Source organism: Pogoniulus pusillus, chromosome 42 (genome assembly GCF_015220805.1).
Source record: "Pogoniulus pusillus isolate bPogPus1 chromosome 42, bPogPus1.pri, whole genome shotgun sequence".
Lineage (NCBI taxonomy): Eukaryota > Metazoa > Chordata > Aves > Piciformes > Lybiidae > Pogoniulus > Pogoniulus pusillus.
This window is the reverse complement of record NC_087305.1, coordinates 1641951-1663184: the sequence shown is the minus strand read 5'-3', so window position 1 is coordinate 1663184 and position 21234 is coordinate 1641951. Positions and strand designations below refer to the sequence as shown.

Here is a 21234-nt window from a genome sequence, read left to right as displayed (position 1 = left end):
CTGTGGTGCTGAGTGCCATGGCCTGGTGCTGCCTTTCTGGTGCTGGTTTGGACTCAACACCCTTGAAGGTCTCTTCCAGCCCAAACCATTCCATGCCCACAGCCTGCAGCAAGACTTCGTTGTCCTTCCTGGCAGCAGAAGGCTTCCTGCTGCCCACTTGGGGCAGGCTTTGGTGCTCACTCTCCTCTCCCTCTGCTGTTCCAGCTCCCAGCCCTCAAATTCCTGCCAGTGCATTTCCCCTGGTCCCTTGGGATGGCAGCAGGGCACTGGAGTCTGTGCCACCCCTGCCAGCTCTGTGTCACCTGCACCCCTGCTGCTGCTGCTGGGCTCTGTCCCATTAGCACGGAGGAAGAGGTTGGTGAAGATGCTCAGCAGGGCTGGACCACACCTCCAGATCTGGCTCCTGGGATGCTCTGTGTGCTCCTGGGGTGCACTCATGAACTCCTGGGCCCCTCCATGAGCTCCTGAGGTGCTCTGTGAGCTCCTGGGGTGCTCTGTGAACTCTTGGGGTGCTCCATGCACTCCTGGGCCCCTCTGTGAGCTCCTGGGGTGCTCTATGTGCTCCTGGGGTGCTCTGTGAACTCTTGGGGTGCTCCATGCACTCCTGGGCCCCTCTGTGAGCTCCTGGGGTGCTCTATGTGCTCCTGGGGTGCAATGTGAGCTCCTGGGGTGCTCTGTGAAATCCTGGGGTGCTCTGTGTGCTCCTGGGGTGCAATGTGAGCTCCTGGGGTGCTCCCATAACTCCTGGGCCCCTCTGTGAGCTCTTGGGGTGCTCTGTGTGCTGCTAGAGTGCTCTGTGAGCTCCTGGGGTGCTCTGTGAACTCTTGGGGTGCTCCATGCACTCTTGGGCCCCTCTGTGAGTTCCTGAGGTGCTCTGTGAGCTCCTGGAGTGCTCTGTGAACTCTTGGGGTGCTCCATGCACTCCTGGGCCCCTCTGTGAGCTCCTGGGGTGCTCTGTGAACTCTTGGGGTGCTCTGTGAACTCTTGGGGTGCTCCATGCACTCCTGGGCCCCTCTGTGGGCTCCTGGGGTGCTCTGTGAACTCTTGGGGTGCTCTGTGAACTCTTGGGGTGCTCCATGCACTCCTGGGCTCCTCTGTGGGCTCCTGGGGTGCTCTATGTGCTCCTGGAGTGCTCTGTGAGCTCCTGGCTCCCATCCAGGCTTTGTGGCAGCTTTCTCCTCCTCACCTCACATCCAGGCTGTCCTCTCCAGTGGCTTCTCCGTGAGGACCAGCTTGGGAGGAATGCCCCACACCTTGGCACAGTCTGGGCAGGTGGCAGCCACTGCTGTCCCCTCAGCTCCCAGGCCATCCATGCCACCACAGAAGGTTGGCCATAGGTGGTTGGCAGCCACACTGCCAGCTCCTGATGCCCTTCCAGTGCCTGCAAATGTTTTCCACCATCAAGATGCCCCCAGCCCTGGCACTGCTGTGCCACAGCTGAGCTGAGGGACCTGATGCTCACACTCTCTGCCCACCCCATGCACCATGAGTCTCCATTGGCATGAGGCTGCCAGGCCCTGAAGGCCACCTGGTGCTGTGGGCAGTGCCATGGAGAATGAGCTGAGACTCAGGGGTGGTCCAGAATGAGCCTTGAGGCCCTGCTGTGGTCCAGGGCAAGGGGCATGGAGCTCAGAAAGCAGCAGCAAGAGAAGCTGGCAGCAGGAGAGGGATGGAGCAGGGTGGGAGGGGAGCACACAGCGTGGGGCACTCGGGTCCCACCTCTGTCTGCTGTGGGAGATTGGCCATGGTGGGCACCAGGTGCCACCTCCTCAGCTGGAGAGGGGAGAAAACACAAGGGAAGGCTCTCAGGGTGGATGGGTACTGGGACCAGGACTGGTCAATATAGTGATCAATGACCTGAGGGCACAGAGGGCACTGCCAGCAGGTTTGGTGATGACACAAAGCTGGGTGGAGTGTCTGCCACGCAGGAGGGTTGTGCTGCCAGTCAGCCAGACCTGCCAGGCTGGAGAGCTGGGCAGGGAGCAGTGGGATGAAGTTCACCAAGGGCAAGGGGAGAGTCCTGCACCTGGGAGAGAAGCAGCCCAGGGAGCAGCAGAGTTGGGCACTGAGCTGCTGGAGAGCAGAGCAGAGGGACCTGGGGCATGGAAGGATGCCCAGAGCCAGCAATGTGCCCCTGTGGGCAGGAAGGCTGAGGGCATCCTGGGTGTGCTGAGTAGGTCAGAGAGGTTCTCCTGCCCCTCTGCTCTGCCCTACTGAGGCCACCTCTGGAATATTGTGCCCAGGTCTGAGCCCCTCAGCTCAAGAAGGAGCTCAGGGAAGTGCTTGAGAGAGCCCAGCCCAGAGCCAGAGCTGCTGCAGGCAGTGAGCATCTCTGAGGCCAGGCTGAGGAGCTGGGGCTGGGGGCTTGGAGCAGAGGAGCCTGAGGGCTGCCCTCAGTGCTGTGCTAGAGATGTGCAGGGCTGGAGCCAGGCTCTGCCCAGGGTGCCCAAGGACAGCAGAAGGGGCACTGGGTGCCAGCTGGAGCAGAGGAGGTGCCACAGGAATAGAAGTGGAGACTTTGTGAGGGTGCTGGAGCCTGGAGCAGGCTGCCCAGAGAGGTTGTGGAGTCTCCTCTGGAGGCTTTGCAAACCCACCTGGATGTGTTCTGGGTGCCCTGCCCTGGGTGCCCTGCCCTGGGTGCCCTGCCCTGGCAGGGATTGGACTGGAGGACCTCTGGAGGTCCTTCCCAGACCCTAACCTGCTGTGCCTCTGTGAGTCCCAGGGCTAGGACTGGGCTCAGCACCACAGCTGCAGGAGGAGACTTCGATCTGCAGAGCCTGGAAGTGCCAAGGCACAGCTGAACGTTCACCACCCCCCGGGGCCTGCTGGGCTCCATCCCTGCTGGCTGCCATGGCAGGACCCTCCCCATCACCTCCTGAAGGTCTTGGGAGTCTGGGGAGGGCTCTGGTGCCCAGGAGCTGGCCAGAGCTGCTCTGATGGGCAAGGTGGGGGTGAGGGAAGAGCCAGGAGGCCAACCAAGACCTGTGAGGCCAACCTCAGGACCCACAGGAAGGATGGAGATGAGGCTGGGTGCTGGGGCAGCCATGCAGCTGGCAGGGTGGGCATCAGGGGTGGGCACCAAGTGCCATGGTCTGGTTGGTTGGGCAGGGCTGGGGGATAGGTTGGACTGGATGAGCTTGGAGCTCTCTGCCAACCTGTTTTGATTCTGTGATTCTGTTCCTGAAGGATCCAGGAGCTGCTTCAGCCCCGGGCTGTGGCTCTGGGCTGGGACACAGCCGCTGGAGAGAGCTGAGCTGCAGGCAGCTCCTGGCTCTGAGCTGCTTCTGTCCTCACTGCCCCCTCCCCCGGGCTGCTCCAACAGCTGCCCGAGGTGCAGTCAGAGCTGGGGGGGCCCTGCCTGCAGCTCCCTTCCTGGCCATTCCCAGGTGGATCTGAGGCTCTCTGGCTGTGGCAGGGAGGCAAAGCTGGCTCCAGAGCAGGGCTGGAGGCTTGGCAGAGCTTTGATGCCAGCCCCGTCCCTGCTGGAGGGGACACTGGGGGTGTCCAGCACCAAGGCCTTGCAGGCCTTGTTATGTGGAGGGGATGGCCCTGCCCCCCCCCCCCCCCCCAAAGCTGTGTCCTTGTCCCAGGGGTTCTGTGCTGCTGCTTTGGCCATGGAGCTGCATCTGTGAGTCCTGCTGGCCCCTGTCTGTCCTGGCTGCCAAGGGGCTGCTTCCCCTGGGGAAGGGCACACAAGGGAGTCCCCCCAGTGGCCGACAGTGACTTGGCCCTGGGGGGTTGGGTTGCCAAAGGTGTCAGAACCCACAGGGCTGCCAGAACTGCTGGAGGGACCTGGGGTGCCCCTCACTGAGAGTGCCCAGGCTGTGGGCAAGGGCTGCTCCTGCCTGGGCAGCAGGCACAGGGTAGCTGCACATGGAAGTGAGACCAGACCCATGGCTGGGGGCCACCTCTGCTCCTCCCCCCAGCAGCAGGGTCAGGGTCAGTCCCTGCCCAGGGGGTAGGTTTTGGGGACCACAAGAAGCTGCAGCAGTCAGGGCTCTGGGGAGGCCTCGGGGCCATGTGGTGGCTGCTGCCATGGTGGCAGTGCCATGATGTGCCCTGACTGTTGGCTGCTAAGCACTCTCTGGGGGCTCCCAAGAGGCAATGTGGGGGCTCCACTGGTACCCTCCAGCTCCAGCAGCCCCCCCCCCCAGCTTCTCATGGGGAGGAAAAGGGTTAAGGGGTGCTGGGAGCATCCCAGCTCTGCACTCTGCCAGGATCCTCAAAGCTGGGACATCCTTGGCATTAGTGGCACTTGGTGGAACAAGTCCCACATGTGGAGTGCTGGGTCCAGGCTGGTCAGGGCAGGTGGAGGTGTCCCATGGGATGCAGGGGGAACTTCCATGGTGCAGCCCTTCCAGCCAGGGTGTGATGGAGAATCCCCAGGGGATGGGAATAAAAAGCAGATGTGTCCTTGGGTCTCCCAGCAATGGCCCAGGCCAGAGGCCAGCACTGAGCAGCTGCTCCCAGGGCAGTTAGGAATGTCTGGATCTGCAGCCCTGCTCCCGATGGGAGATTCCAACCTTCCACACATCAGCTGGGAATGCCATAGTGCTCCAACGAGCAGCTCTGGGACAGCCATTAGCTGGCAGCACCCCAAACCCTGCCCCAGCCCAGTGCCCCACACCTTGCTGTGGCACTGCAGCCAAGTCAACCCCTGGCATGGCCTCTCCAGCAGCCCCAAAGCTTGGCACAGTGGCTGCGCCTGGCAGCCCTGGCCCGGGAGTGGCACCGTGGGGCGGGCAGAGAGCGTGGGCACAGCGTTAAACCCTGCCACGGGCAGCGGGAAGGAAGAGCTGGCAGAGGCTGCTGCGGGCAGAGGCTGGTGCAGGCAGAGGCTGCTGCAGGCAGAGACTGCTGCTGGTAGAGGCTGCTGCTGGCAGAGGCTGCTGCTGGCAGAGGCTGGTGCGGGCAGAGGCTGGTGCGGGCAGAGGCTGCTGCTGGCAGAGGCTGGTGCGGGCAGAGGCTGGTGCGGGCAGAGGCTGCTGCTGGCAGAGGCTGCTGCGGGCAGAGGCTGCTGCTGGTAGAGGCTGGTGCGGGCAGAGGCTGGTGCGGGCAGAGGCTGGTGCGGGCAGAGACTGCTGCGGGCAGAGGCTGCTGCTGGCAGAGGCTGCTGCGGGCAGAGGCTGGTGCGGGCAGAGGCTGGTGCGGGCAGAGACTGCTGCTGGCAGAGGCTGCTGCGGGCAGAGGCTGGTGCGGGCAGAGGCTGGTGCGGGCAGAGGCTGCTGCGGGCAGAGGCTGCTGCGGGCAGAGGCTGCTGCTGGCAGCCGCCGGCAGGGAAGCGCCAGGCAGGGACAGCTGCGGCCGCGTCTGTGCTGCACTGCTCAGGGCTGCCCCCTGGCGGCGGAGGAGAGGCAGCGCCGAGCCCCGAACCGAGCGCCTGGGACCTGCCCCGGCCCTGAGGAACAGCTTGGCAGGAGCCCTGCGCCTCGAGGCGCCCCAGCACTGGGCACACAGCTGGCACACAGCTGGCACACAGCTGGCACACAGCTGGCACACAGCTGCCCCACGGCCTGCACCAAGCCCGGCCGAGGCACCTGCCACAAAATCATGGAACCAAAACAGGTTGGCAGAGAGCTCCAAGCTCCTCCAGCCCAACCTGCACCCAGCCCTGCCCAACCAACCAGACCATGGCACTAAGTGCCCCAGCCAGGCTTGGCTTCAACACCTCCAGCCACAGCCACTCCACCACCTCCCTGGGCAGCCCATTCCAATGCCAATCACTCTCTCTGCCAACAACTTCCTCCTCACATCCAGCCTCAACCTGCCCTGGCACAGCTTGAGGCTGTGTCCCCTGCTTCTGTCCCTGGGTGCCTGGCAGCAGAGCCCAACCCCACCTGGCTACAGCCTCCCTGCAGGCAGCTGCAGGCAGCAATGAGCTCTGCCCTGAGCCTCCTCTGCTGCAGGCTGCACCCCCCCAGCTCCCTCAGCCTCTCCTCACAGGGCTCTGCTCCAGGCCCCTCCCCAGCCTTGCTGCCCTGCTCTGGGCACCTCCCAGCACCTCAACAGCTCTCTGCAATGGAGGAGCCCAGAGCTGGACACAGCACTCCAGGGGTGGCCTGAGCAGTGCTGAGCACAGGGGCAGAAGCAGCTCCCTTGTCCTGCTGCCCACACTGCTCCTGAGCCAGCCCAGGATGCCATTGGCTCTGCTGCCCACCTGGGCACTGCTGCCTCCTCTGCAGCTCCTCTCTGCCAGCACCCCCAGGGCCCTCTCTGCCTGCCTGCTCTCAGCCACTCTGGCCCCAGCCTGGAGCTGCTTGGGGTTGTTGTGGCCAAAGTGCAGAACCTGCCCTTGGCCTTGTTCAGTCTCATCCCCTTGGCCTCTGCCCACCCATCCAGCCTGTCCAGGTCCCTCTGCAGGGCTCTGCTACCCTCCAACAGCTCCACAGCTACTCCTAGCTCGGTGCCAGCTGCAACCTCACTGCTGCTGGACTCCATCCCCTGCTCCAGATCAGCAATCAAAACACTGACCAGGACTGTGCCCAGCACTGCTCCCTGGGGCACACCACCAGTGCCAGCTGCCAGCAGGCTGTGGCACCGTTCACCACCACTCTCTGTCCCTCCAGCCAGTCCCTGACCCCTATCGGAGTGCCTCTGTCCCGGCCAGCAGCCGCCGGTGCCCATGAGCCCCTGGCATGCATCGCTCCCGGCTCCGCCCCGGGCGCGGCTGCGGCTCCGCTGCGTTGGGGTCTTGGCGCCGCCTGGCGGCTGCGAGCCGCAACTGCCGCCCGCGCTCTGCCCCCGGGGACACCGGCACCCGGCCCGGGGACACCGGCACCGCCGCGGGGCGCAGCGTGGGGCTGGGAGGCCTTCAGCGTTCCTGGCGCGGGGAATGCTGGCGGCGGTGGTTGTGCCTGTGAGCAGGAGCCAGCGGAGCGGCGCCCGTGGGGTCCGACCCCCGCCAGAGCACTGCCCCGAACCCACCCCGCGCGGAGCTGCGGCAGGGGCAGCAGCGAGCAGCTCCTGGGGCTCCTGCCCTGCAAGGAACCCGCAGCTGCCCGCCGGGCACGGAACCACCGAATGCCAGCGTGGGGAGGTTGGAAGGAGCCTCTGGAGCTCACCCAGTCCAAGCATCCAGCAGGGCCCCCCCAGCAGCTCACCCAGCAGCACAGTGCCCAGGCTGGGGGTTGGCAGCTCTGCACACAAGGAGGCTCCACAGCCTCTCTGGGCAGCCTGCTCCAGGCCTTGGCACCCTCACACCAAACCACTTTCTCCTGCTGCTCAGCTCCACCCTCCTGGGCTCCACTCTGTGCCCCTTGGCAGCGCTCAGCAGAGCCTGGCCCCAGCCTCTTGCCCCCCACAGCTCCTTCAGCTCTGCCTGGGCACTGCTCAGCTGCCCTCTGGGGCTGCTCTGCTGCAGGCTCTCAGCCCCAGGGCTCTCAGCCTTTGCTGCTGCCAGAGCTGCTCCAGGCCCCTCAGCACCTGCCCAGCCTGCCCTGCACTCTCTGCAGCCCTTGCCAGGCTCTGCCATTGGGCAGCCCAGAGCTGGAGCCAGGCTTGCAGCTGGGGGGGCTTGGGGCAGAGCAGAGACGGAGGAGAGCTCATTGCTGCCTGCAGCTGCCTGCAGGGAGGCTGTAGCCAGGTGGGGTTGGGCTCTGCTGCCAGGCAGCCAGGGACAGAAGAAGGGGACCCAGGCTCAAGCTGTGCCAGGGCAGGTTCAGGCTGGATGTTAGGAGGAAGTTGTTGGCAGAGAGAGTGATTGGCACTGGAATGGGCTGCCAGGGAGGTGGTGGAGTCACCATCCCTGGAGGTGTTGAAGCCAAGCCTGGCTGGGGCACTTAGCACCATGGTCTGGGTGGTTGGCAGAGCTGGGTGCAGGTTGGGCTGGAGGAGCTTGGAGCTCTCTGCTAACCTGTTTTGGTTCCATGATTCTGCGACGTGAGCTGTGCAGTGACCTGGACGCGGGGCCAGAGGCGAGGGGCAGCAGGAGGGGCACTGCCGACAGCAGCAGCTCAAGCCACGGGAGCTGCCCACCTGCAGGACGCCACCGCCCCCCCGCCTGGCTGCCTGCCCGGGGCCCCTGCCCGCTGCTGGCAGCAGGAGCTCTGTGCCCCCAGGTCCTGCCATGCTGGGTGCGGGGCTCAGTTCCCTCCTCTGGAGCCCAACCTGCCGCCGGGACCCCTCATGGCGTGGCCTGGCGAGTGGTGCGAGGTGCCAGGGCCACCGAGGGCAAGGCCTAACAGCGGCACCGTGACCCCCCCCCTGCCTGTCTGCAGCGGGGCTGGAGGGGTGCAGGGGTCCCGCGGCTACCCCGGGCGAGCTGAGGGTCCCCAGGGTCCTGCCGGGGAACAGGGGGCCCATGGGTGCCACTGCCGGGCACAGGAGGGGACAAAGGGACCCACTGGTGCCATGCTCTGGGCGCCGGCTGCTGGCGAGGCGAGCAGGGAGCGCTGCTGCCGGGGGGGGGTCGCTGCCCGCCCCGGGGCGGAGGGGACCTTTAGGGCCGCGGAACGTCGCTTCGCGGGGCGGGTTCCGGCCGGCCGGGGTCCGGGAGGGGGCGGACCGGAAGCGGGGGGGCCGCGGCGGGGCGGACCGGACGCGGCCCGGGAGCCGTTGCCGTGACGGCGGTGCCGGGAGCCGCCATGGAGCCCGCGGCGGCGCTCACCGACATGTACGACCAGGCGCTGCTGGGCATCCTGCAGCACGTCGGCAACGTGGAGGAGTTCCTGCGCGTCCTCTTCGGCTTCCTCTACCGCAAGACCGACTTCTACCGGCTGCTGCTGCGGCCCGGGGACCGCCTGGGCTTCCCGCCCGGCGCGGCGCAGGCCATGGCCCTCCAGGTACCTGTCGCACCCGCCCGGGGCCGCTGGGGCGGAGGGGAGGCCCGGCCGTGCCGGCTGCCGGTGGGAGGCGGAGGTCCCGGTGCCCGCTCCCGTCCCCGTCGCTGGGCCGCACCAGCCGCGTTTGCCCGCACCGAGCTAAGCGGGCCGCGACCCGCGGGTCTGGGCCGGAGTTTGCCAGGCCGGTTCGGCTCCGCGCCCGGACGGCTGCGGCGGAGACGTGGGGGAGGAAAAACGGAAAGGGGAGTCGGGCGGCACAGCCGCCCCCGGTTACCGGGGCCTTGTCCGGAGGGGGCGGGAGAGGAGGCCTGGCTGGGAAGCGTCACCGCTGCGAGAGGGTGAGGAGCCCCGGGGAGGGGGCCGGGACCGCGACACTCTCGTGGCGAGAGCCGCAGGACGCTTCCCGCCGCGGCGCCGGGCCCCGGCTGGTGGCGGCACAGGGCCGGGGCAGGCTCCCGGGGAGCTGCGGGCGCAGAGAGCCCCGCGGAGGGCGGCCGGAGGCAGGCAGGGCCCTGGCAGCCCTGCGGGGAGCTGGCCTGGGCTGCGCGGGAGCGCTCAGGGCCATCGTGGGCGAGAAACGGCAAAAGCCTTGAGCTGCTCCGGGGGTGGCCGCGGGGGTGGCCGCGGGCAGTGCCGGAGGGGCCTGGGCCAGGGCTGCTCTGCTCTGCTCTGGCAGGAGGGAAACAAACTGCTGCAGCCAGGGCCGAGGCTGGGCTGGGGCCGGGAGCAGCTCCCTGCAGCCAGGAGCAGCTGCAGCGTGAGGGTGCTCGGCAGGGGCAGGACCCAGCTTCGAGGCTCTGCACCACCTGCGTGCGGCTGGCTTGAGCCTGGCCTTGGGCTGGGACAAGGAGCTGGGACTGGGCTCTGGCTTGAGCCTGGCCTTGGGCTGGGACAAGGAGCTGGGACTGGGCTCTGGCTTGAGCCTGGCCTTGGGCTGGGACAAGGAGCTGGGGCTGGGCTCTGGCTTGAGCCTGGCCTTGGGCTGGGACAAGGAGCTGGGACTGGGCTCTGGCTTGAGCCTGGCCTTGGGCTGGGACAAGGAGCTGGGGCTGGGCTCTGGCTTGAGCTTGGCCTTGGGCTGGGACAAGGAGCTGGGGCTGGGCTCTGGCTTGGGCTTGGCCTTGGGCTGGGACAAGGAGCTGGGGCTGGGCTCTGGCTTGGGCTTGGCCTTGGGCTGGGACAAGGAGCTGGGGCTGGGCTCTGGCTTGAGCTTGGCCTTGGGCTGGGAGAAGGAGCTGGGGCTGGGCTCTGGCTTGGGCTGGGACAAGGAGCTGGGGCTGGGCTATGGCCTGACCTTGGCCTTGGAGTGGGAGAAGGAGCTGGGGCTGGGCTCTGGAGCTTGGTGCTGAGCAAAAGGAGGAAGCAAACAGCATGTTGAGGATTTAACCTCTGAGCTGAGGCAGGGCTGGGGGGGAGCTGCAGGCTGGGGTGGCAGCAGCTGCTGCTGGCCTGGGCAGTGACCTCTTTGCCTGCCACACCTCTGGCTGCTCTCTGCCCCGGTGCATGGCTGTGGGCTGAGTCAGGCAGCTGCGAGGTCACTGCTGCCTCACCTGGGCACTCTGCTCGGGCTCAGCTGGCACCACCTTGGTTGGCCTCCAGCTTCTCGTGGTGCAGCTCATCCCCGTTTGGGCCTCAGCTTTGGTCTGAGCCTTGGAGCTTGCAGATGAGCCTGGAGTGCTGGCAAGGGGCAGCTGGAGTGGGGATGGCTCCCTCAGGGTCCCTTCCCTGCCCGCAGCTGGAGCTCGGTGCTGTCCTTGCCCTGGAGCAGCCCTTCCTGTGCTGCCCTGAGCTCAGCTGCTGGAGCATGACCCAGGGAGTGGTGCCAGAGCAGCTGCCAGGCTCTGAGCTGCTAAGCATGGCTGTGGCACCTGCTGCTGCTTTGCCAGGAGATTGAGGAGTGTAGGGCACGGCGGGCACCTGGCGTGCAGAGGAGGGGTGCGTGTGCCCCCCCCCCCCCGGTGCGTGTGCCCCCCCCCGGTGCGTGTGCCCCCCCCCCCCCCCCCGGTGCGTGTGCCGCTTGTGTGCCCCCCCTGACCTGCTGCTCTGCCACTCCTCCTCCAGGCCTTCAGAGCCTTCGAGTGCATGGCTCGGCAGGACGACCAGAGGCGGCGCCAGGAGCTGGAGGCCAGGCTGAGGAAGAAGGAGGAGGAGGAGCAGGCTGCTGCGGATGCCGAGAGGCTGAAGCTGTCCCCCGCAGCTCAGGAGATCGAGGTGGAGACCACAGAGGAGCAGAGCCCAGCGCTGGATGCCAGTGGAGCTGGGGATGCGCCCGAGGAGCCCCCCGGGGCTGCTGCCCTGGCACAGCCTCAGCCAGCAGAGCTGCCCACGTAAGGCTGCTGCTTCCTGCACCCTCTTGCCCGAGCCCTGCAGGGGTTTTCCCTGTCCTGCTGTGTAGCTCTTTTCAGGGGGGGTCTCCTCCCCGGTGGGCACTCTGAGGAGGTCCCTCCTGAGCTCCTCTGGGCAGGGTTTTGTGTGGTGACCAGAGAAGGGCACCCCGGGAGTGCTTTGGTGTTTCCCTGCTGGCACAGCCCTGGTGGAGTCCTGCAGAGCTAGGCTGGGCTGTACAGCTCCTTCCTGTGCCCCTGCTGTGGTGGAACTGGGCTGGTGGCATGGCTGGCTGGTGGCCCTGCCTGGCACAGCTTTGGGAAACTGGCACCATCCTGTGGACCCTTTTGTGATCCCTCCCCTGCCCTGATGGGCTCCCAGCAGCCAAGCTTGGAACTCACATAGATGCCTACAGCACCTGGCTGTGGGTGCAGGCAGGGCCTGGCTGTGTGGCAGCAGCTGTGGCATCCAAGCCAGGCAGCAGAAGGTGGGTTCAGAGGCCCAGGGTGTCTGGGACTGATCCAGCTGAGCCCTGAGCAGCTGGCAGTGAGCTCCAGAGGCTGGCATGGCCTCTGAGCCTCTACCCTGGGGTCCTCTGCAGGCTTTGGTTGTCCTTCCTTGACTCCCCTTGGCTGTGGCACGTCTCTGGCTCCTCCTGGCTTCTCTGGTGTCTTCCTTTGGCAATGCCCATGCCACAGCCAAGCCACCCCCACTGGGCACTCTTGAGGCTTTGCTGTGCCCTGTCCCTGCTGTCCTGTGGTCCTCAGGCTGCCCATCCCTGCCCTCTGGGCTCCAGGGGCTGAGAGCAAGCTGCTGGCAGGGCTGGGCTGACCCGGAAAGGTGGCAGGGGACTTGGAGCCAGGACTTGAGCAGCTGCCAGCCCTTGGAGTGAGGAAGGGGCAGAGGAGGGGGGGGGCGTGAGGGGCAGGGAAGAGGGGGGGCGTGAGGGGCAGAGAAGAGGGGGGGGCGTGAGGGGCAGAGAAAGGGGGGGGTGTGAGGGGCAGAGAAGGGGGGGGGTGTGAGGGGCAGAGAAGAGGGGGGGCGTGAGGGGCAGAGAAGAGGGGGGTGTGAGGGGCAGAGAAGAGGGGGGGGCGTGAGGGGCAGAGAAGGGGGGGGCGTGAGGGGCAGGGAAGAGGGGGGGGCGTGAGGGGCAGGGAAGGGGGGGGCGTGAGGGGCAGGGAAGAGGGGGGGCGTGAGGGGCAGGGAAGAGGGGGGGGGCGTGAGGGGCAGGGAAGAGGGGGGGGCGTGAGGGGCAGGGAAGAGGGGGGGGGCGTGAGGGGCAGGGAAGAGGGGGGGGCGTGAGGGGCAGAGAAGAGGGGGGCGTGAGGGGCAGAGAAGAGGGGGGGCGTGAGGGGCAGAGAAGAGGGGGGGCGTGAGGGGCAGAGAAGAGGGGGGGGGGAGGGGCAGGGAAGGGGGGGGGCGTGAGGGGCAGAGAAGGGGGGGGGCGGGAGGGGCAGAGAAGAGGGGGGGCGTGAGGGGCAGAGAAGAGGGGGGGCGTGAGGGGCAGAGAAGAGGGGGGCGTGAGGGGCAGGGAAGAGGGGGGCGTGAGGGGCAGGGAAGGGGGGGGGGCGTGAGGGGCAGAGAAGGGGGGGGGGCGTGAGGGGCAGAGAAGAGGGGGGGCGTGAGGGGCAGAGAAGAGGGGGGGCGTGAGGGGCAGAGAAGAGGGGGGCGTGAGGGGCAGAGAAGAGGGGGGGCGTGAGGGGCAGAGAAGAGGGGGGCGTGAGGGGCAGGGAAGGGGGGGGGCGTGAGGGGCAGAGAAGGGGGGGGGCGTGAGGGGCAGAGAAGAGGGGGGGCGTGAGGGGCAGAGAAGAGGGGGGGCGTGAGGGGCAGAGAAGAGGGGGGCGTGAGGGGCAGAGAAGAGGGGGGCGTGAGGGGCAGAGAAGAGGGGGGGGCGTGAGGGGCAGAGAAGAGGGGGGGGCGTGAGGGGCAGAGAAGAGGGGGGGGCGTGAGGGGCAGAGAAGAGGGGGGCGTGAGGGGCAGAGAAGAGGGGGGGGCGGGAGGGGCAGAGAAGAGGGGGGGGCGTGGGGGGCAGAGAAGGGGGGGGCGTGAGGGGCAGAGAAGAGGGGGGCGTGAGGGGCAGGGAAGAGGGGGGGGCGTGAGGGGCAGGGAAGGGGGGGGGCGTGAGGGGCAGGGAAGGGGGGGGCGTGAGGGGCAGAGAAGAGGGGGGGCGTGAGGGGCAGAGAAGAGGGGGGGCGTGAGGGGCAGAGAAGAGGGGGGCGTGAGGGGCAGAGAAGGGGGGGGGCGTGAGGGGCAGAGAAGAGGGGGGCGTGAGGGGCAGAGAAGAGGGGGGGCGTGAGGGGCAGAGAAGAGGGGGGGGCGTGAGGGGCAGAGAAGAGGGGGGCGTGAGGGGCAGAGAAGAGGGGGGGGCGTGAGGGGCAGAGAAGAGGGGGGGGCGTGAGGGGCAGAGAAGGGGGGGGCGTGAGGGGCAGAGAAGAGGGGGGCGTGAGGGGCAGAGAAGAGGGGGGGGCGTGAGGGGCAGGGAAGGGGGGGGGCGTGAGGGGCAGGGAAGGGGGGGGCGTGAGGGGCAGAGAAGAGGGGGGGCGTGAGGGGCAGAGAAGAGGGGGGGCGTGAGGGGCAGAGAAGAGGGGGGGGGCGTGAGGGGCAGGGAAGGGGGGGGTGAGGGGCAGAGAAGGGGGGGGCGTGAGGGGCAGGGAAGGGGGGGGTGAGGGGCAGAGAAGAGGGGGGGTGAGGGGCAGAGAAAGGGGTGAGGGGCAGGGAAGAGGGGGGGTGAGGGGCAGAGAAGGGGGGGGTGTGAGGGGCAAGGGAGAGGGGGGGATGTGAGGGGCAGAGGTAGAGGAGTGTGAGGGACACAGTGGGGGGGGTGTGAGGGCAAGAGGGGAGGGGGCATGAGGGGCAGGGGCTGGGGGGGGCGTGAGGGGCAGAATCCTGAGGGCAGGAGTGTGGCAGAGTCAGAGCCTGCAGCTTGAGCACAGACAGGACCTGAACGTGGAGAGGAGAGGGAAGGACTCTGCCCAGGCAAGGCCTCTGCTGAACAGCTCAGTGCAGGGAGGAGGAGGAGGAGGAGCAGGAGGAGGAGGAGGAGTAGGCCTCCTGCTTAGCTCAGCCCATCTGACACACATCCTGCAGGGTAAAAATAAGCCAGAAGCCAAAAATGAAATCACCTGAACCAGCCACGTTCTGCCTGTGCTGGAGCTGTGGCAGGAAGCTTGTCCCCAGGGCTGGCACTGCCACCTCTGCCAGCAGAGAAAAGGCCTGGCACAGCAGGCAGAGCACTGGGGCTGGGCTCTGCCCTCTGCTGCCAGCCCAGCTTCAGCCCACAGAGAGAGGAGAGAGAGAGAGGCTTGGGGCCCCCCCGGAGGTGGGAGAGAGTTGGGGGTGCTCAGGCTGGAGAAGAGAAAGCTCCAGGGAGATCTTGGAGCAGCCTTCCAGTACCCAAAGGGTCTCCAGGAGAGCTGGGGAGGGACTCTGGGCAAGGGCTGGCAGTGCCAGGACAGTGGCTTGGAGCTGGAGCAGGGCAGGTTTAGGTTGGACATCAGGAGGCAGTTTGCACCATGAGGGTGGTGAGGCCCTGGCACAGGCTGCCCAGAGCTGGAGTTGAGACCTCATCCGTGGAGACCTTCATCATCAGACCTGCCAGGGCTGAGGCCAAGGGGCTGAGGCTCAACAAGGCCCAGGGCTGGGTCCTGCCCTTGGGGCACAACCACCCCAGGAAGGCTCCAGGCTGGGGGCAGAGTGGCAGGGAAGTGCCCAGCAGGCAGGGAGCTGTGGGTGCTGGGTGCCAGCAGCTGGAGATGAGGCAGGGGGTGCCCAGGTGGGCAAGAAGGGCAGCAGCAGCCTGGGCTGGCTCAGCACTGCTGTGGGCAGCAGCAGCAGGGCAGGGATTGTGCCCCTGGGCTGGGCAGTGGGGAGGGCACAGCTGGAGCCCTGGGGGCAGTTGTGTGCCCCTGAGTGCCAGGAGGACATGGAGAGGCTGGGGCAGGGCCAGGGCAGGGCAGCAAAGGTGGGCAAGGGTCTGGAGAAGAGAGCTGGGGAGGGGCAGGGGAGGGAGCTGGGGGTGGGGAGGCTGAGGAAGAGGAGGCTGAGAGGAGACCTCCTTGGCCTCTGCAGCTGCCTGAGAGGAGGCTGGAGCCAGGTGGGGGTTGGGCTCTGGGGCCAAGGAGAAGGGATGGGAGGAGAGGAAATGGCCTCAGGTTGTGCCAGGGGAGGTTCAGGTTGGGCATGAGGAACAATTTCTCCCTGGCAAGGGTTGCCCAGGCCTGGCCCAGGCTGCCCAGGGCAGTGCTGCAGTGCCCATGCCTGGAGCTGTGGTGCTGAGTGCCATGGCCTGGGGATGCCCTGGCAGAGCTGTGCTCAGGGCTGTGCCCCATGACCCTTGAAGGTCTCTCCCAACCAAACCCATTCCATGATCCCATCAAACACCTGCCCTGGGTTGGGTTTCTCTGAGCCAGCTCCTGGCAGTGCCATGGTGCCAGGCTTGGCCTCAGCGATCTCCAAGCTCTTAGCCAAGCAGAGAATCCACCCTCAGCAGCACTGCCCTGCCTGATGCCCTCTCTTCCCTTCCCTCCTGCTGCCCCAAACGCTCTGCTGGGATCAGATCCATGCGGGCAGGGCTGAGCTGGCTGCAGGAGCCCCCCCCGGGGAGGCTTCCTGGCCCCGCAGCGCAGCTGCCTCCAAGTAGGACACAGGCAAAGAGCTGCAGTTGTCTTCGGCGCCTCTGCGGGGCGCTGCAGCCCCCCGAAAAGCGGCGGGGAGCAGGAAGGGGCAGCCCCAACCCCCCCCCCCCAGACCCTGACCCCATTGACCTGGCTGCATCCTGCTGGGCACAGCCCAGAGCCTGCAGCCTGGCACCCAGGGGGGCTCAGCCCTGGCGGCAGAGCTGCAGGAAGGGAGCTGGAGAGGGAAGGATTTTTCCAGCTCCCTCTTCCCCCAGCCCAGGCAGGGAGGTGAAGCTGTGCCAGCAGCATCTCCATCAAACCTGCCTCATTCTGCCACCCTGGAATGTAGGGCAGGGAGCAGCCCAGATCTGCCAGCTCCCAGCAGAGCCCTGGCACTGCCAGGCACAGCCGGGTGGGGGCTGCTGCCTTGGGGCTTCATCTGGCGAGGGGCACCAGAAGCAAGGGGGCAGCTTGGTGGGTGCTGAGCTGGCTCATGGGCAGGGAGGGTGGCAGGACCTGGGTGCTTGCCCTTCAAGTGCCTCAGTTCCCTGCCTGTGGAAGGCAGGTGGGGAAGCTCCTCTGTGCCAGCTCTCTGGGGCTGACCTGGGAGGGCTCTGAGGGGTCTGAGGCTGACCTGGGAGGGCTCTGAGGTGTCTGGGGCTGACCTGGGAGAGCTCTGAGGGGTCTGAGGCTGACCTGGGAGGGCTCTGAGGGGTCTGGGGCTGACCTGGGAGGGCTCTGAGGGGTCTGGGGCTGACCTGGGAGAGCTCTGAGGTGTCTGGGGCTGACCTGGGAGAGCTCTGAGGGGTCTGGGGCTGACCTGGGAGAGCTGTGAGAGGGTCTGGGGCTGACCTGGGAGAGCTCTGAGGTGTCTGGGGCTGACCTGGGAGAGCTCTGAGGGGTCTGGGGCTGACCTGGGAGAGCTCTGAGGGGTCTGGAGCTGACCTGGGAGAGCTCTGAGGGGTCTGGGGCTGACCTGGGAGGCCTCTGAGGTGTCTGGGGCTGACCTGGGAGAGCTCTGAGGTGTCTGGGGCTGACCTGGGAGAGCTGTGAGGGGTCTGGGGCTGGCCTGGGAGAGCTCTGAGGGGTCTGGGGCTGACCTGGGAGAGCTCTGAGGGGTCTGGGGCTGGCCTGGGAGAGCTGTGAGAGGGTCTGGGGCTGACCTGGGAGAGCTCTGAGGGGTCTGGGGCTGACCTGGGAGAGCTCTGAGGGGTCTGGGGCTGGCCTGGGAGAGCTGTGAGAGGGTCTGAGGCTGACCTGGGAGAGCTCTGAGGGGTCTGGGGCTGACCTGGGAGGGCTCTGAGGTGTCTGGGGCTGACCTGGGAGAGCTCTGAGGGGTCTGTGAGGTCTTTGAGACCATCCAAGCTCGAATGGGTTGTGTTGGAAGAGACCTCAAAGCCCACCCAGCTCCAAGCCCCCAGCCCAGGCTGCTGGAGGCCTGATCCAGCCTGGCCTTGGAGCAGTGCTGGCCCTGGGAGCTCCCTGCAGAGGCTCTGCTCTGCCTCCAGCCTGCCCCAGCAAGGTCCTGCTCCTGTCCTGCTCCTGCTGCCAGCTGCTCAGGGGCATTTCCCCAGCGTGCCTGGGGCCTGGCAGCAGGCAGGAGCCAGCCTCAGCTCCAGGAACAGCCTGGCCTGGGCCAGCCCAGTCCCAGCTGGGCCCAGATCCTGTCTGCATCCGTGGCAGATGCCTGAGGAAGAGGAGAACAGAACAAGTGTGTGGGGATTGCTTCCTCCGTGTCCTGGTGGCCCTGAGCCAGAGGCAGCCCCTGGAGTCCTGTGGCTCTGCCTGCCTGAGGACTTCTTCTTCCTGGCTGAAGGATTTTAGCTCTCATCTGCTTGAGGTCTGCCCAGCAGCACCAGCAGCTGTGGCTCCGTGCTCCTGGGTGGGCAGCAGGAGCAGGGCAGGGATTGTGCCCCTGGGCTGGGCAGTGGGGAGGGCACAGCTGGAGCCCTGGGGGCAGTTGTGTGCCTCTGAGTGCCAGGAGGATATTGAGAGGCTGGGGCAGGGCCAGGGCAGGGCAGCAAAGGTGGGCAAGGGTCTGGAGAAGAGAGCTGGGGAGGGGCAGGGGAGGGAGCTGGGGGTGGTGAGGCTGAGGAAGAGGAGGCTGAGAGGAGACCTCCTTGGCCTCTGCAGCTGCCTGAGAGGAGGCTGGAGCCAGGTGGGGGTTGGGCTCTGGGGCCAAGGCACAAGGGATGGGAGGAGAGGAAATGGCCTCAGGTTGTGCCAGGGGAGGTTCAGGTTGGGCATGAGCAACAATTTCTCCCTGGCAAGGGTTGCCCAGGCCTGGCCCAGGCTGCCCAGGGCAGTGCTGCAGTGCCCATGCCTGGAGCTGTGGTGCTGAGTGCCATGGCCTGGGGGTGCCCTGGCAGAGCTGTGCTCAGGGCTGTGCCCCATGACCCTTGAAGGTCTCTCCCAACCAAACCCATTCCATGATCCCATCAAACACCTGCCCTGGGTTGGGTTTCTCTGAGCCAGCTCCTGGCAGTGCCATGGTGCTGTGTGAGCTGGGCCCTGCCTGCTGCCTACAATGGCTCCACCACCTCTGCCTCAGCCTGTGCCCACAGGGGAGGTTCTGCAGCCTCTGCTGCTCTCTGTGCCCTCCTCTAGAGCCTCTCCAGCAGCTCCAGGTACTTGTGCTGGGGGCCCAGAGCTGGAGGCAGTGCTGCAGGTGGGGGCTGAGCTGAGCAGAGCAGAGGGGCAGAATCCCCTCCCTGTGCTGCTGCTCTGCCTGCTCTGCCTGCAGCCAGCACAGGCTGGCTCTGGGCTGCCAGGGACCAGTGCTGGCTCCTGGGCACTTTGTCCCCACCTGGCACCCCCAAGGCCTTCTCCTCCAGCACCTCCTCTCCCAGCCTGGCTCTGTGCTGGGCACTGCTCTGAGCCAGCTGCAGGAGCTTTGCCCTTGCTGAGCTGCATGAGGTTGGCTTTGGGCTCAGCTCTGCAGCCTCTGCAGGGCCCTCTGGGTTGGATCCTTCCCTCCAGTGCCACCCACACCACACAGCTTGGGGGAATCTCAGAGGGTGCCTCAGTGCCACTGCCCATGGCACTGGTCCCACATCCCCCCCCCGAGGGACAGAGGAGCCTCTCTGCAGGGAGCACTGCAGCTGGGGAGGTGCTGGGCAGAGCTGAGGGCAGCAGAACACCAAACCCTTCCCTCGGGGAGCTCCAGCAGCAGGCTCCACTCCCACCTGCCCCAAGCACCCTCTGGCTGGCAGCAGGCTCCAGCTCCGAGTGCCAGTGGTGCCCTGGGGGAGCTCTCAGGCTCCTCCTGCCTCTCAGAGTCTCTCCCAGCCCAGGGGGAAGGTCTCCCTCAGCCCTGCAGTGGTTCCTCCTGGCCTTGGGCTCCCAAGCTTGTGCCTCCAAGGCTGAAATGGAGGCCAAAGCCTTGCCCCTCGCCCCCCAGACTCATGCCCAGGCAGCCTCTGGTGGCATCCATCAGCTCCACAGGATGGAAGGGGCTGGAGGAGACCTCTGGAGGTCATCTCCAGCACCACCACCACACCCTCCCCACCAGAGCAGGAACATCTGGGGGCACACTCATAGAACCAAGCAGGTTGGCAGAGAGCTCCAAGCTCCTCCAGTCCCCAGCCCTGCCCAACCAACCAGACCATGGCACTCAGTGCCCCAGCCAGGCTTGGCTGCAACACCTCCAGCCATGGGCACTGCACCACCTCCCTGGGCAGCCCATTCCAATGCCAATCACTCTCTCTGACAACAACTTCCTCCTCACATCCAGCCTGAACCTGCCCTGGCACAGCTTCAGCCTGGGTCCCCTGCTTCTGTCCCTGGCTGCCTGGCAGCAGAGCCCAACCCCACCTGGCTACAGCCTCCCTGCAGGCAGCTGCAGGCAGCAATCAGCTCTGCCCTGAGCCTCCTCTGCTGCAGGCTGCACCCCCCCCAGCTCCCTCAGCCTCTCCTCACAGGGCTCTGCTCCAGGCCCCTCCCCAGCCTTGCTGCCCTGCTCTGGGCACCTTCCAGCACCTCAACATCTCTCTGCAATGGAGGAGCCCAGAACTGGACACAGCACTGCAGGTGTGGCCTGAGCAGTGCTGAGCACAGGGGCAGAAGCAGCTCCCTTGTCCTGCTGCCCACACTGCTCCTGAGCCAGCCCAGGATGCCATTGGCTCTGCTGCCCACCTGGGCACTGCTGCCTCCTCTGCAGCTCCTCTCTGCCAGCACCCCCAGGGCCCTCTCTGCCTGGCTGCTCTCAGCCACTCTGGCCCCAGCCTGTAGTGCTGCTTGGGGTTGTTGTGTTGTTGTCTCAAGCTGTGCCAGGGCAGGGTCAGGCTGGATGTTAGGAGGAAGTTGTTGTCAGAGAGAGTGATTGGCACTGGAATGGGCTGCCCAGGGAGGTGGTGCAGTGCCCATGGCTGGAGGTGTTGCAGCCAAGCCTGGCTGGGGCACTTAGTGCCATGGTCTGGTTGGTTGGGCAGGGCTGGGTGCCAGGTTGGGCTGCAGGAGCTTGGAGCTCTCTGCCAACCTGCCTGATTCTATGATTCTAAGTGCAAAACCTGCCCTTGGCCTTGTTCAGTCTCATCCCCTTGGCCTCTGCCCACCCCCCCAGCCTGGCCAGGTCCCTCTGCAGGGCTCTGCCACCCTCAGCTCAGGAAGGTCTCTTCCACTTCTGAAGGCCTCTCCTCAGCACTAGGTTGGGCTGTAAGAACTCAGCCAGAGCACACTGAGACCTTCCCCTGGGTGAGGCTGTGGGCAGAAGGTGCCAAGGCTGCTCCCTACCAGGTGCCCACGTACATGAGGTGCTGCCCTCCCTGCCCATCCAATCCCCCCAACCCCAGCAGCTGCAGTCCCACCAGTCCCAGGCCCCATGGGACCAAGCTGCTGTGCCCCAACTCCTGCCAGGGCAGAGCTCTGCCCTTGCCCAAGCCCCCCCAAGGGGAGCTCTCAGCCTCCCCTTTTGGTGTCTGGGTTGCTCCTGGTGCAGGGCAAAGCCACTCAGGGCAGCTCTGGGGCAGCACCAGGGGGGGCTGGCTTTGACCCCTGGCACCTCAGTTAGGTGGAGGGCAGCAGGACAGGCTGGGGGGGGTGCCCTGGCACCTCCTGAGGCCATCACTGCCTGCACAGCCTTGGCTGGCAGAGGTCCCCTCTGTGCTGGCTGCAGTCACAGCCCCTGCAGGAGGGGTTGGAGGCACAGCAGGGCTGAGCTGAGGAGCAGAGGGCAGGAGGCTGCTCCTGGGCCTCCATGGCCTCTGACTGCCAGCGCCGCGGGGCCGTGCCAGAGCCGCTGCCCAGGGCAGCTCTGCCCACCCCAGGTTGGCAGAATCTGGCACAAGCTGTCCCTGGGTCCCAGCCCTGGGATTTGCTGCTTGGGAGGAGACAAAAATTTCTGGGTCTTAATTTAGTTATTTTTGGTGCCAGGACCTAATTCTGGAGCTGAGTTACCTTGGCAGGGCAGAGCAGAGCCCTCGGGGACTTGGTGCCCGTGCCAGGGGAGCTGGCACTGCTCTGCTGAGCTCAGCACCTGCCCTGTGGGAGCCTGGGCTGCTGGGCAGGGCTTGGGC

The 21234-nt window shown here is 66.6% G+C and overlaps 1 protein-coding gene across 1 annotated transcript; it reads left to right on the top strand.

Moving 5' to 3' along the window:
- The first annotated feature begins 8502 nt into the window (after positions 1-8502).
- On the top strand, positions 8503-11760 carry NUDCD3 (NudC domain containing 3). Its single transcript, XM_064175471.1, has 2 exons — positions 8503-8780; positions 10842-11760. The coding sequence occupies exons 1-2, from the start codon at positions 8583-8585 to the stop codon at positions 11109-11111; spliced, it is 468 nt and encodes a 155-aa protein (XP_064031541.1). The 5' UTR covers positions 8503-8582; the 3' UTR covers positions 11112-11760.
- Positions 11761-21234: the final 9474 nt, after the last annotated feature.